This window comes from Platichthys flesus, chromosome 24 (genome assembly GCF_949316205.1).
Source record: "Platichthys flesus chromosome 24, fPlaFle2.1, whole genome shotgun sequence".
Lineage (NCBI taxonomy): Eukaryota > Metazoa > Chordata > Actinopteri > Pleuronectiformes > Pleuronectidae > Platichthys > Platichthys flesus.
Window position 1 is genome coordinate 10379668 of NC_084968.1, and position 14072 is coordinate 10393739.

The 14072-nt window shown below is 46.3% G+C and overlaps 2 protein-coding genes across 2 annotated transcripts; both read left to right on the top strand.

Moving 5' to 3' along the window:
* Window positions 1-300: 300 nt before the first annotated feature.
* bcl6b (BCL6B transcription repressor) lies at window positions 301-5715 on the top strand. Its single transcript, XM_062384122.1, has 12 exons — window positions 301-1505; window positions 1824-1901; window positions 1996-2204; window positions 2468-2722; window positions 2844-2963; window positions 3249-3441; window positions 3524-3735; window positions 3830-3936; window positions 4025-4147; window positions 4255-4385; window positions 4558-4695; window positions 4799-5715. Exons 3-12 carry the CDS (start codon window positions 2002-2004, stop codon window positions 4937-4939), a joined length of 1623 nt encoding a protein of 540 aa, XP_062240106.1. The 5' UTR covers window positions 301-1505; window positions 1824-1901; window positions 1996-2001; the 3' UTR covers window positions 4940-5715.
* A 1512-nt stretch (window positions 5716-7227) lies between these two features.
* Window positions 7228-14056, top strand: slc16a13 (solute carrier family 16 member 13). The gene is made up of 7 exons (XM_062384124.1): window positions 7228-7301; window positions 7558-7676; window positions 8915-9154; window positions 9687-9830; window positions 9983-10239; window positions 10501-11032; window positions 12085-14056. Exons 3-7 carry the CDS (start codon window positions 8917-8919, stop codon window positions 12309-12311), a joined length of 1398 nt encoding a protein of 465 aa, XP_062240108.1. The 5' UTR covers window positions 7228-7301; window positions 7558-7676; window positions 8915-8916; the 3' UTR covers window positions 12312-14056.
* The last annotated feature ends 16 nt before the right edge of the window (window positions 14057-14072 follow it).

Genomic DNA, 14072 nt, shown 5'->3' on the forward strand with positions numbered 1-14072 from the left:
TGTTTGCTAGGATCTCCAAGGAACTACAGCTCCGTGTATTTATTTGTTTCTATGGATGAAAATCCTTGCAGATACGAGGAGAACAGTGAGAGTGCTAACCACTTTACCACTGTGCCGCTTCCCTGCAAACTGTATACACTGTTATACATTGTAGTGGGAGTTGCAGCTGGAAATCAAACAAGGAGTTTTTCCCTGTTTGCTTTCCCACTGTAGCTGCAGCACTAAATCAATCGCTGTGCACGCTTATCTGACGATTCAAAATCCTGACGAGGTCTCCTCCTGTGAAACACTTTGATGTGAAGGAAAACAGTTCACAGTTCATTTCTGCAGAGCTCCTCTGTGAACCCAGAGTTCTGCAGTCCGTCCGGATGAGGTAACTTTCCACTTGTTTTTGTAGTTATTGGTGACCTCTGAAACCCCCCCACCACCCCATCTCCATTTCTCCTCCCTTGTCTTCTGCTCACTTTATTGTTGACGGATGTCCTGCGCAGGCGTTTTCATTCATGTCTCTGAGCAGCCTCGCAGGATGCCTACATTAGTGTGTGTGTGTGTGTGTGTGTGTGTGTGTGGTGGTTGTAGGGGGGGATTGAAGGGCAGTTCCTGTACATCTGTCGGTCGCAGCTCTCCCGGCCGGGGCGGGGTAAAGGGTTGTTTTTCAGCACCAGGAGAAGGTGTCTCCCGTCCACAACGATCGATTTTTGTCTCGCTTCCTTCCTCCTCATCCTCATAACACAACGCCTCTGCACTCAGGCAGCAGGCCAGAAGCTTCCGGACCTTGTTGTGGAGCCCGTATTAATCCCCATTTACCTGAACCAGTCCACTCAGCAGTGACACAATTGCTCTTTGAAAACCTTCTCCTTCTTATATTAAAAAAATACCCTTGCAGGGGAAATACTAAATCATGCACCAACATCTCAGAAACGTGTGATTATCATTTCAAAAGTTGCTTGATGAGACAGAATCTCGATGATGAGGGCATCGCTTGTTTACTCCACAACGACTTCCAGTTTCCTGTCGGTCAGTTTCCTGTGAACCTGGAGAGGGGTGAAGGGTAGGAAAGCGTTGGTGGGGGAAGCCTGACGTTCCCTGGCTTACCCCTGGATAGCCAGGCACGTACCGCAGCCCCCCGAGGGGTCCTCGTATATATTTTCTCAGCGTGGCACACAAACACACTTTGCTTTCCTGCCATTACTTTGCTCAGAGCTATGGGGGTTAAGAAAAACTAATAGCCCCCTAAAAATACTCGGAGCCTGGGCCGGGGCCTTTTTCCTGCGTTGCTTCCATGTGTGCGCGTGGGCCATTGAGGAAGGAAGAAACCAGCAGCCCTGCTCGTACGGGGGCTTCCTGCGCAACATTATAAAGAGTCCCCTCCCTGCAGCCTCCCCTTTCAGTGTCGGCCAGAGCCAGTGGAGGCTGCTCCACGTCTTTGACTGTAGACTGAACGCTGAGGCGAGGGGGTTTGTGGTCAGCCTGGTGCACGTCAGTTCTCGTCCCTGCTGGTCGGGGTGAGTTGGAAAACTGTTTTCTCTTTATATTATTTTATTGTTAATCTGTTTGATGACTGTCTGGGATATTCTGTGTTCCTGATTGATCCTGCACAGTTTGAAAAAGTGATCACGTCTTTTTCAAATTAGGGTATCAACACATTTGAATTTAAATGTATGTTTTAAGGTAGAAATAGTTGAATTTTTTTGTATTTAAAATCTTACTAGCTATCTGAAATTATCACTTTGCTGTTTGTGAACTCCACTGATATGTATAATATTAATAACTGTAAATATCAAGTGGATTAAGTTTGATTTTCCTTGATTTGTCTGGTGCAGGTACGAGTAGGGAGCTGGTCTCACCTAACAGATGTGTCTGGGACACTCCAGTCTATTTATTCCTTCATTTACACACAGGTAGGTTTTCATTTTGAGCATTTGAGTCCAAATTGTCACAAATTCTTTAATAACAAAGCTTCACTTTATAAATAATTTGTTTTCTAAATTTCAGACAAGCATGATGGAGGTATTGGGGGGATACAGGGGCGACAGAGACATGGAGCTGAGGCCAGAGGGATACGTGAAGGAGTTCACACGTCACTCCCACGACGTGCTGCTGAACCTGAACGAACTGAGGCACCGCAACATCCTCACCGACTTCACCCTGGTGGTTGGGAACGTGCACCTACAGGCGCACTGTGCTGTGCTCGTGGCCTGCAGGTCGGTGCCATTTGAAGCAATAGTATTTTTCTTTTATGACACTGTCCTCTGTAATGTCCTCTTCCATCTCCTCTGGTTGACTCACACTGGATGTTTTCCTCTCTGCTGCTTCTCCGTCACTTCCTCCTGCTCAGTTGTCCATCTTTGTCCCTGCATTTCTATTTTATGTCCTCCACCATGCACTCAGCGATGAATCCAGAAAATCCAGATAAACTGAAAATCTTACATAGAATATTTCTCCCTTACTCTCACTTCTCTCTCAGTGGCTTCTTCTACTCGCTGTACTCCCGCCGTGTGCTGCTCCAGGGGCGTGGTGTCGGTGGTAGTGGGGAGCAGCTCATGACCGTGTCCCTCCCCAACACCCTGGATCCGTCCAGCGTCTCCCTGCTGCTCGACTTCATGTACACGTCCCGCCTCCCTCTGACCCCGGCAGTTGTCCCCGGGGTGCTCGCGGTGGCGACCTACCTGCAGATGGACCACGTGGCCGAGACCTGCAGGGACTTCATGCACCGGCATTGGTGAGGGGCTGGAAAACGAAACATCTGTATTATTGTGGATTCTTAATGTAGGAGATGATGCAAAATGTTAAGAAATTTAAATATGAACCTCTTTTGACTTGGGTGATTCTCTGTTTTTCAGCATGGAGAATAAAAGTGCAAGACACCTCCGATTGGAGCTGGACTCCAGTGTTTCTGTCGCCTCTGTGGCCCCTAAAGGAGGAGATCTGCCTCATCCAGGACCCATGGCAGCAGCAGCAAGGTGAGAGAAATCAAAAACGCTTCATTGAGATGAAGGAAGGGCACAATCACATTGGGGCTTTGGGCATGTCTCTTACATTTTCTAATTTCTAATTTCTTCGTTTTAAAAAATTGGCTTGATTCCTCTTCTGATCGGTTGATACACTGGCAACGAAAGTGTATTAACATGTGTGAGGATACGTACACAGATTTCCATGAGTGTGTCCGCTGGCGGTTTGTGCTCGTGTCCCTTTGTCTGTCTGACAGCTTTAGCTCATTACAGCCCTTCCTGTGTTTCTCCTGTAAGGTTCCCACTGGAGGGTGGGGGCTCGCTCAGGCAAGGGGCTTTCCCGTTTGGCCAGCCTGGGTCAAAGGAGCAGCGAGGGGGGCCGGAGTCGCCCCTCGTGGGCACCCCGACCCTGTCGCCGGACAGCCCTGCCCGCTCCAGCTGCCAACCCAGCTCTCCAGCCGAGTCCAACACGTGTAACAAAAACCTTGTGGTGCGTCTCGAGAAAATCATGTCATTGTCTCCTTTAACTGTTGCTTATACGTTTATATAATGCAACTTGTTTAATTCTCCAGAATGATACCAAAGCCTCACCGGACCCAAAGGTCTGCAACTGGAAGAAATACAAGTACATCGTCCTCAACCCTCTCTATGCTGCGACCACGGTGAAGGAGGAGGAGATGGAGGAACCCCAAAATCAAACATCGCCCGTCAAGGACGCGACCGGCTTGACACCCAAAGCCCCTGCAGAGGCGTGGTCTGGAGAAGTGCCCGGTCAGATTGATAGGTACGGAGCTGACACAGTGAGAATTAAAGGAGTTGGGGGAACTTAAAAACAGGAAGTTTGTTTGTAAATCTGAATTTGTGAACCTCTGCCTCAGACAGGGGCCGGCCTCCTGCTACGAGGGTTCTGGCCGAGCCCCTCCCCTCGGGCCACCCCCCTCTGTGGATAACCTGAAAGTGCCCCCCACTCACAAGCAGGGAACAGGTAAGAAGCAAAACAGTAACTCTAAGCATTTTATTCTGTGTCAGTCAATGTAGTGGTGTGTTAAACATGTCCATGCTTGTATCCCCAGTTTCACCCTGCACCACTGACCCAGAAGCTGCCCGCCACAACCAGCCTGCAATCAAACGTGAGAACTTCTACGCGCCCTACTCTTACTCTGGCAACATGCAAGGGACCAAGTCTACCAGCCCAGGTGAGGACACACATTTATTAAATCTCCCGTTTTCTCTTTCTATCCGTCTCAGTGTTTGTTTTAGAGATGAAAAGCCTTTATCTCAAGAGTGACCTTTGCCCTGACAGGTGAGAAGCCGTACCGCTGCAACGTGTGCAGCGCCCAGTTCAACCGACCAGCCAACCTGAAGACCCACGCCCGCATTCACTCAGGAGAGAAACCGTACCGCTGTGACACCTGCGGCGCACGGTTTGTTCAGGTGAGGGCTGATTTCCATGGACTTTGCTAAGTTCTAATAAAAATACTGTGCTTAGTTTGAAACCTCATTATTTCCTTCCATAGCCTCAGGGCCCTGATAGTAAAAGCTAATCATATTTTTAGGACAAATCTTTATTTACTTTGTGCTTCCTGTTTGTGTGGTGGCGTTACAGGTCGCCCACCTCCGGGCCCACGTCCTGATCCACACAGGCGAGAAGCCGTACCCCTGCCACACCTGTGGCACCCGCTTCCGCCACCTGCAGACCCTGAAGAGCCACCTGCGCATTCACACCGGAGAGAAGCCTTACACCGTGAGTCCCCTGCTCCTCATGCATCACACGACACCGCCCCCCCCCCTCACAACCCCTCGGCTGTGAACCTCATGACTCTCCCCCTCTTCTTCTTCTTCTCCAGTGTGAGAAGTGTGACCTGCACTTCCGCCACAAGAGCCAGCTGCGTCTTCACCTGCGGCAGAAGCACGGCGCAGTGACCAACACCAAGATCCGCTACAAGGTGCTGACCGAGCCCTACCAGCCTCTACTGCAGGCCTGCTGAGGAGGACGACCCGCCCCCCCGAGCAGAATCACATCGGAATAGTCCAAATATTTCTTATTCTTTTAAAGTATGAGTTGATAATTTATAAATATCAGTTTGGGCCTTTGGGTTAAAATGGAGTAGGTTAGGGGAAAAAGATCAACGTGTTGTTGGATGAGGTTTGGAGCTAATATATGAATCTTATTAGTCGGGAGTTGGGATTTAAAAGATGAAGATGGTGTTCAGAAGTGTTTTTGAAGGTTTGTGAAGGGAGAGAGTGAAAGGGAAAGAGACAAGAAAAAAGAAGGGAGGATGTGTATACATTGAGATATGAAGATCTGTGAGCATGTGAAGAGTTTGAAAGAAAGACAAATCAAGTGTTTTGAAGGAGATCGTGGAACAGGTGGGAGTTTTTGGAGTAAATGAAAATGAATCTTTGTTCTGACGCATAGAGAAGCACTTAGTCAGCGTTGAGATATTGAAGCTTTTCTTCTTAAACGTGTATTTAACTCAGATTTATCTTTAGCTTGAGGCCTGGGGCCTGTGTGTTCTTTTAAATATGCAGTTTCATCTGCTTTGACGGTCCAAGCAGGCAAAGGACTTATCTTTCTAATAGTGAACAGAAAGTAGAAAAATTAAATGTGTTGTTTTCTGAAATGATACGTTAAAAAAAGACGATTGTAATGAATTGGATGAGTGATAATAATAATGTTAACTTTTGTATGTTTATGGGTTCATTTGCTGGACAAAGATGGTTTCTTACAAGTTAAATTAAATCGTTTTTTGTAACAATTGGACTGTTGATTTTTGGAGTCTACTTCATTTAGATAAGTACATACATACATTCATAGATACATACAAGTGATACCAAAATGGGAAATAGTTTGAACTTGTGTATGAATATAAAATGTGTGTTCTCTCTCTCTCTGCCACACTTCCCTCCTCCAGCCTTTCTCCTCCCTGGACTTCCTTCCTCTCATTAACAAGCTCTCTCTCTGCCCATGAATCACGTCTCGCCATTTTTCTCCACTTTGTGCTGTGTGGAAACAATGAGGCAGAGGGCACCTGCTTCCTCCAGGGTCCTCACTCCACCAGCCAACAACACGGGTGTCGCGTTTTGGTGCCGGCTGGTGGAGAGGGGGCCGCAGACTCCCGCTGAACTCTCCCACCCTCTGTCATCCACGGCTTCCTGCTCCCTGATGAGTTGTGGCTCGTGGTGGCTCATTGTCCGCACTCGGCAGACAAACGTTGGAAGTTCCACGGGACTTTCCAACCTTAACCCCCCCCCCCCCCCCCCCCTCTCTCCCCATCCCTCACTCAAACAAAAAGCTGTGAAAGCGGTGACATGTAGTTTCTTCCCCTTTCATCATCTGAGGCCTTGAAGGGGGAGGAGGGGTCACAGAGGTCAAGGTCTGTCAGAAAACTGAAATGAAACGAGAAAATGTGCAAAACTTAATGAGGACTTTATCAAAAAGCATATTTCTTTCCCTCTGGGCGCACAAAACAAGAAGACAGCGCACAATCTCCATGCAGTCGACATCTTGGATCTTTTTCCCCACCCTCTAGCATCAAGTCTCCTGAACAAGTTGTTGGTTTGTTTGTTGTTTGTCTTTCTCTTCTGCTTCCCCGACAAGTAATTCAAGTATTACCCGTCACCAAGAAGCAACAGTTGGTTTGTTTTGGACGCTGAAAGTCAATGTTGTGTAACTTTTGGATAGACAGTCGAGATGTGTTGATCTTATTTTTGTTAACAGCACTGCAAAATTTTTAACAACATAGCTGCCTGTTGTCAAACAGTGGTCCTTACCACAGAGAAAATGTGCTTCTCAGGGACTAACAGCTTTGGACAATGGATGGGAATATTATTTCACTTTGGTGGTGGTGGGATTCAAACTCCTACTTTTGGTTTTATTAGAAATAGACACAAGGGAAAATGCCAGATGGGATGTTTGGGGGGTGATTTACATCATCATTAAACAAATACTTGTGTTAGTGCTAATTATTACACAGTATCGATTAATCTATATACATAATACAGATTAGAAAACTGTCGTTCAACTGACACATTTGAAAATAATGTCACAATCAGCTATTTAATAACTAAATAAAACTTTTAGTACTTTTACATCGTAAAACATAATATGAATTATTATATATAAGTTTGTTTTTTAATAACTAAGGCGGGAATGTAGATAAAATTATCAATAAACTAGATTATGAAAGGCAAACTGTGTGCTTTACTGGACTTCAGTGGAGTCATGTTCACTGGGCGCGTGCCCGTGGAGCCCTGTGCACGCGGCTCCGCCTCGTTGGACCCGTGTTCACGATCACAGCTGGAGACTGAAGAATGTTCTGCTGCGGAGTCACGCGAGCTCAGGAGACGGTGAGTAAATCAAACACCCTCCATGATGTCGCTGCGCGTCTCTGTTCAGGTTATTTTAATTGAACACAACTCGACCAGTATCCCAGTGAGAGAGGCTTCATTCAGTCACGAGTCAATGTTGCACAGTTTGTGTTTCCACAGCTGCAGACACGTCACAGTTAATCCAACACACCATCGAATGCACGAGCGTGACAAATCATCACAAAGTGTGTGTTTAATTCAGAAAGTTGTGTTTTTGTGTGTTTTTTTGCTCCAGCTGCGGGTGACAGCCAGTGCGCATGCGCCCTGCGGAGTCATGTGCTCTTTCCAGTGCGCGTTCACGACCGTGCACCTGCTTGACTGACACGGATGTAGCGGAGTGAGACTCATCAGCAGGTCAGTGTGTTCAGTGTCATGTGAATATGTGTCAACAGCCTGAAGTTAACACATATTATTATTATTGTTCATATTGTGTTTATATATATATATATATATATATATATATATATATTTATCATTTGGTTTAAAGAAGAAACACAACAAGGAGTAAAAGTCCAAAAGTAGTTCTTAATGTGCATAATAATAATATCTATACTAATGTAGGGCTTCTCACAAATATATTCAACACAATAAAAATCACGAGAACAAATCGAAACAGAATCATAAAAAGATAAGTAAAAAAATGTTATGACATGTGCAGCAGTCGTTTATAACATATATAATTAAAACTGACTTCACTTGACAACAGGCCTCTGTACAGCTGCTCCGTAAATAAAAAAAATGGAAAATTTACGATGACAAAAAAACCTTCACCGTCTTGAATGTAAAGTTTCTGGTTGTAGTTCCTACCGTGTTTTTACAGAGATGAATATTTGCCTAAACAAAGTCAAACACATTACGTGATCATTATGTACAACCGTCTATTGGCTTGCGTAGGCTGTTTTAGCTTTGTTGAGGTTAGCGATACTGTACTTCTGTAGGTTGGTTTTAAATCCTGCAGCTCTTTATAAATATAAAGAAACACAACTTAAGAGGCACACACAAATGGTGAAACACCGACTTCATGTTCCACATTGGGATTTATTTGTAATTCCTGCAGCAGGGAGGTGAGTCATATGAGAATCAGGTCACAGTGACCGAAACACACGCAACAGACTTGGTAAATGATTAATAAACTAAATTGCATCAACCCTGTTTCATTCCCTTCAGGAGTTAAACTTACGAAACTTGAACCACAAATTTTACTTGAAATCAAAATACCTTGACCTGGACCCGTAGTTACTGTATCTGTGGCTGGAGAGAGTTTACAAGTTGTCTTATTGCTGCGTTAAATCATAATTAATATGCACTGGTCAGAGTTCACCCCTCTCCCACAGTATGTCTCCCTCTCAGATGAAGACCCACTGGTTAATTAGTGGTTAATTAGTGGTTAATTAGTAAACCTAGTCACCTTTAGATGGCACAACCAGGGCTTTTATTGGCCCGTGGGGAGTTAATGATTCCATCTGTGGACGACCACGGAGAGGTTCAGACACTCGCTCTACACACCCGAAGGAGAAAGAGGGTTTTCTCTCTCTCCCTCCTGGTTGCTTCCCTGCTCTCCTGCTTTCTATTTATTTTTACCTCATCTTCAGACATGACCAGCAACGAGCCCAAAGCTAAGAAGAGCGGCGGCGGGGGCGGGGCTGAAGCTGCCGAGGATGGAGACTGGAGCTGGGCGCTGGTGGGCGCTCTGTTCGTCAGCACCAGCCTGGTGTTCGGCCTGATGCGCAGCCTGGGCGTCTTCTTCGTGGAGTTCGTCCAGTACTTTGAGGCGAGCGCTCAGGCCATCTCCTGGATCTCCTCCACCGGGCTGGCAGCGCAGCAGTTCTTCAGTGAGTTAATCACATTACATCTAATCACATAGGCAATGAAACAAGTGATAAAATGCATGTGTTTGACTAACAACTCAGGTTACACTGATTTAACTTTGAATGAAATGAATGATAAGTATTTTTGAATGATGATTTGTTTAAAATATGAATCATAAACAAACATTATTAAAGTGGTGTTGTCAAGCTTTATTCTCTACTTCACCTTATCTTCCATTATGGGGAAGATAAAGTAACTCTGGGACTCTGATATTCCTTTGTATCTGTCATACTTTACAAAGGTATCATCTTGTATCACATCTTTTTATATCTCATTGTACTGCATCAAATCATATCTCACAAATCATATTGTATCCTTTAGTATCATATCGTATCTTATATCTTTCAGTATGATGCCATAGATCTTACATTTCATTAATAATGATCTTAAAACTTAACCGAAAATGTAGCTTTGGTTTAAGTTTAAGTCAAACCATGTCCTCACTGGCTGAGTGAAGGATGAGATAATGAGACCCTGTGTGTGTGTTTGCTTCAGGTCCTCTGGGTGCAGCTCTGTGTAACGCGTACGACACCCGGGTGGTGGTGATGACCGGCGGCTTCCTCGCAGCCCTCGGCTTCATCCTGGCCTCTCAGGCCAAGTGCCTGGTTCATCTGTACCTCACTATGGGTCTCATCTCAGGTTAAGTCTTATTATGAGTAACCAAATGATTCCGTTCCTCCTCCTATGGGAAGAAAGCGCACCTCCTGTTTACTGTTAGTCCTTTGTTTACTTAAGTTACATTTTGAACTGACCCCACAGTGCACCTCCCCTCCCCTCCCCCTCTCCTCCAGGTTTTGGCTGGGGGCTGGTCTTCACGCCCATGGTGGCCACCGTCGTGGCTACCGTCACGCGGCGGCGCACCCTGGCCTTGGGACTGGGGTTCTCCAGCATCGGCATCGTCTCCTTCATCTTCAACCCGCTCTTCCAGTTCCTGGTGGAGATGTACGGCTGGCGAGGGGCCCTGCTGATCCTGGGGGGCCTCAGCCTCAACATCGTGGCCTGCGGGGCCCTCATCCGGCCCAAGCGACGCTCCAAGGCCCCGGAGAAGGTGGGACGGGACTCTGCTGTCTCCAACTTTTCAAACTTTCAGATACACAGCAGGGAAGATGTCGATAAAACCAGTAAATGATTTCCATGGGAGGATTCTACTGAGCGTAGCATAAAGTAAAAGGGCTGACTGATCCGCAGTGTTTTCTATAAGCAGCCGGCTGCAGAGAAGACATCGAGTGTGGATGAAGCTTAAGAAGGTTTTATAGTTTCATCATGAACAGACTAAAGTTCATCACGTCCCTTCTTGTCCTCCCTCCAGGTGGATTCAGAGAAGAGCTCGTCTTCTTCTTCGTTGCTTCGACGCCTCTCCTCCTACCTGGAGCTGCCGCTGCTCCTGGAGAGGCCTTACCTCACCTACACCGCGGCCATCACTTTGCTCAACGTCGGCTACTTCGTTCCATATTTCCACTTGGTGGCCCACAGCCGGCAGGTCGGCTTCTCGGAGTACGAGGCCGCTTTTGTCATGTCGGCGGCCGGCGCCTCAGACATCCTGGGCCGCGTGGCGTCGGGCTGGTTCTCTGACCTGGGTCACTTCCGGCTGATCCACCTGCTGAGCCTGTGGACGGCGCTGGCGGGGGTGTTCATCATGCTGCTGCCCATCAGCTCCTTGTCCGGATCTTACAGCATGCTGGTGGTGATCAGCCTCCTCTACGGGTTCTGCTCCGGGGCTCTGACCTCGCTGGTTTTCGCGGTGGTGCCCATGATCGTGGGCGTGGAGCGCGTGATGGGCGCCATCGGGCTGCTGCAGCTCATCGAGAGCGGCGCCGGGCTGCTGGGGACTCCGCTGTCAGGTAGGAGAGCACCGAGCCGACACGGAGCTCTGAGCTACAGGAGTTCTATTTGCTGTGGAGAAAGTCTGAGCTGAGTGAGTGTTATCTAAAGTGACCTCAGACACAGGTTAATACGCTGGAGCTGAGAGTAGTCAAACATTAACTGGAGCAGTGAGGGTCCGGCAGTTTTCTTCAGCAAGGAGGTTATACTTTCACCCATATCTGTTCATTGGTTTGTTTGTTTGCAAGATTACGCCAAAAATAACTGGACAGACTCTCACAGCACTGGTGAAGGGATGTCGTATGGTTTAGGGTCAGAACTCATTACATTTTGGTGCCGATCCAGATAAGGAGACTATCTCCTTATCCCCGAACCCAGACCGGTGGGATCCTGGGTGTGACACTCGACAGTCAACTCTCCCTCACTGCCAACATAACTGCAACAACACGTTCCTGTAGATTCATGCCACACAACATCAGGAGAACACGTCTCCTCCTCAGAAGGGGGCGCAGGTTCTGGTGCAGGCCCTGGTCATCTCACGCCCAGACTAGTGTAACTGGCTCCTGGCTGGTCTACATGCTAGAGCCATCTGACCTCTGCACGTCTTTAACCAAGATAAATTCACTCACACTTCTCTAGTCCTCAGCTCCCGTCACTGGTTACCAGTGGCTGGCCGCATCCATTTCAAAGCACGAGTATTTGCGTACCGTGCTACCAGAGGATCGGGTCCAGTCTCCATCCGGGACATGTTCAAACCTTACACCCCAGCATGCACTCACAGCATTACTCGCTATCACACATTTTCATTCTTTATGCTAAACATAGCTGCTAATTGTAGCTCCTATTTCCCCTTTAATTGTATAAAAAGCACAGTGATAAGAAGTAAGGCGTAAACAGGTCATGTTTTTGAGTCTTTTTGTTAATTATCATATAATCGACTCACACTTTATTTGGGTTTTTATCTGTTTTTAGAAATTTTGAGGTATTTCCTGCACAACAAAAGGCTCTTTCGTTAATTTTACTGTTTTATTGTATTATAATAAAATCTCGTTTTCATGTCTCCTGTCTCCAGGTTTGCTGAAGGACGTCACCGGCACCTACACCGCCTCTTTCCTGGTCGCGGGCGGTTTCGTGATTCTCGGCACTTTGGCCATGATCACCCTCCCTCACTACTTCTCCTGCACAGATCCACCGGCTCCTCGCAGACGCTCACACGGGGACAAAGATAAGAGTTTACATTTAGAGCTGGAGCAGATCAATTGTGCACCTCCCGACCCGAACCACGGGGGAGGTCAATGATCTGTGAGGATTAACCTCAAGACTGTGTAAGGAAAGGGCTCAAGGGTCGTGTTCACCAGATCAGCCAGTATTACAGAAAGCATACCGTCGCACACATTGCTGAACGGCTGCGTGTTTGTGTTACACGTCAGAGATTCAGACCCAAAGTGGACCTCAGTGGGAGAGGACGGTGGATAAGGGACCAAAGAGTTTCTATCTGTTACACATCCTGACCTCAGTTTAACGTTCAGACCAGAACCTGTGGTCCAAAGATAATCGCTTATTGACAACAAACAGATCATTGACTGTATGTAAGATAAACAACACGGCTCAACTTCATAAGAACGCTGCCCTCTTTGCATCGGGGGAACGCGTCTGTGGTCACAAGGTCCCGTGGATACACGTGCTCGACCAATCAGGAGACAGCCTCAGGTGTCAATCATGACCTTCACTGTGTTTTTATAGCATCGAAAAACAAATTAATACCAAACTCAAAGGAAAAAGGAACAGCTGAACAAACATGGGTGTGAGAAGAACTACCAAAACAAGACAGGATAATGATTTGCTGTACCTTGTTAAAACCGATGAATGGATTCCGTCAACAGGACAGCTGGAGTGCTTTTACTTTGAAATAGGAAGTGTTTGAGCAGAAGTTTGGTTGTTTTACACGTACAGTGGGTTTGCATGAAAGAAAGGAACTGTTGTATGATTTTTACATATGCCGTTGAGTTAGCAAACAAGTCCTCTGTGTTTCAAAAAGTTTTTAAATATTCTGCACTTACAGAATTAATTATTAACCTTCACACTTCTCTTTTCCACGACCGTATATATTATTTTAACGGCGCACACGTGACATTTAGCCCGACGGTGTGAGAAGAGAAATGTGGATGAATATGAACGTTGTGGATTCAAGCCACTTGTTGTCTTGATAATGAGCCGAACCACGCGTGAGCTGCTCGGTCAGACCCGTGGCAGCGGCACCGTTCGCCCTCTCAGCCTCAGGAACTTCTCTTTCCACCAGTGCCATCAAAGCGCTGGGGCAGGAAAACCAGACTGTGAATCCTCCAGTGCCTTTTCTAATGATACTGGAATGTGAATGAGCACTTTGAACTGTTGTAAACCTTTGTGGAGCAGAGACAGCTGATTGAACACAGGCATCAGGATTTCAGAATCCTTGCAGAGGCTAATAGATTTTAAACCAATATTAGACTTCATCTAAATTGCAGCTACTAACAACAGAGCTGCAATAATATAAAGTGGATATTTTTCCTGGCAGTGATTCTAAGCCGTTATCCTCAGTCACTCTTAAATGTTAAAATTAGATATTTTGCACTTAAGATGATTGATTAAAAAATATTAATTGTTTTAATGTTTGTTTTTCTTACTTTTTGTTTCTCAGTCTCTACTTCAACTTTTTGCTAAGAGGCTCCGTCCCAAGCTAACAGCTCCCTCTGCTGGAGCTTTGTATCCTTGATATCAAAACATACGATGGAGTACGATTCATAAATATGAATGTAGACTTAAAGCTATATGTGAGTCATCACCTCCATCAATGAGGTTATGTTCTCACCCCTGTCAGTTTGTTCTTGGCAGGATGCGCAGAAAAGCAATGGAAACTGGAAGTGGTATGGGTCAGGGAAGATGTCAGGGTTTTCTGCTTTCTTTAAAAATAGACTTTCAACATTTTCTTTATTTGTGGATTCACCTCTAGAGGAAGTGTTTGGAGTTTAGTGCAGCTTAATTGAGTTTCAGGGGACAGTTGAGGTGATGGTTCTAAGAGTA

Bases quoted from the DNA above. Each gene is read 5' to 3' on its own strand.
- bcl6b (XM_062384122.1), top strand. From the start codon at position 2,002: ATGATGGAGGTATTGGGGGGATACAGGGGCGACAGAGACATGGAGCTG. The intron at 2,723-2,843 runs GTGAGGGGCTGG...TCTGTTTTTCAG, and splicing joins GACTTCATGCACCGGCATTG to CATGGAGAATAAAAGTGCAA. The intron at 4,696-4,798 runs GTGAGTCCCCTG...CTTCTTCTCCAG, and splicing joins CCGGAGAGAAGCCTTACACC to TGTGAGAAGTGTGACCTGCA.
- slc16a13 (XM_062384124.1), top strand. From the start codon at position 8,917: ATGACCAGCAACGAGCCCAAAGCTAAGAAGAGCGGCGGCGGGGGCGGG. The intron at 9,155-9,686 runs GTGAGTTAATCA...TGTTTGCTTCAG, and splicing joins GGCAGCGCAGCAGTTCTTCA to GTCCTCTGGGTGCAGCTCTG. The intron at 9,831-9,982 runs GTTAAGTCTTAT...CCTCTCCTCCAG, and splicing joins CACTATGGGTCTCATCTCAG to GTTTTGGCTGGGGGCTGGTC.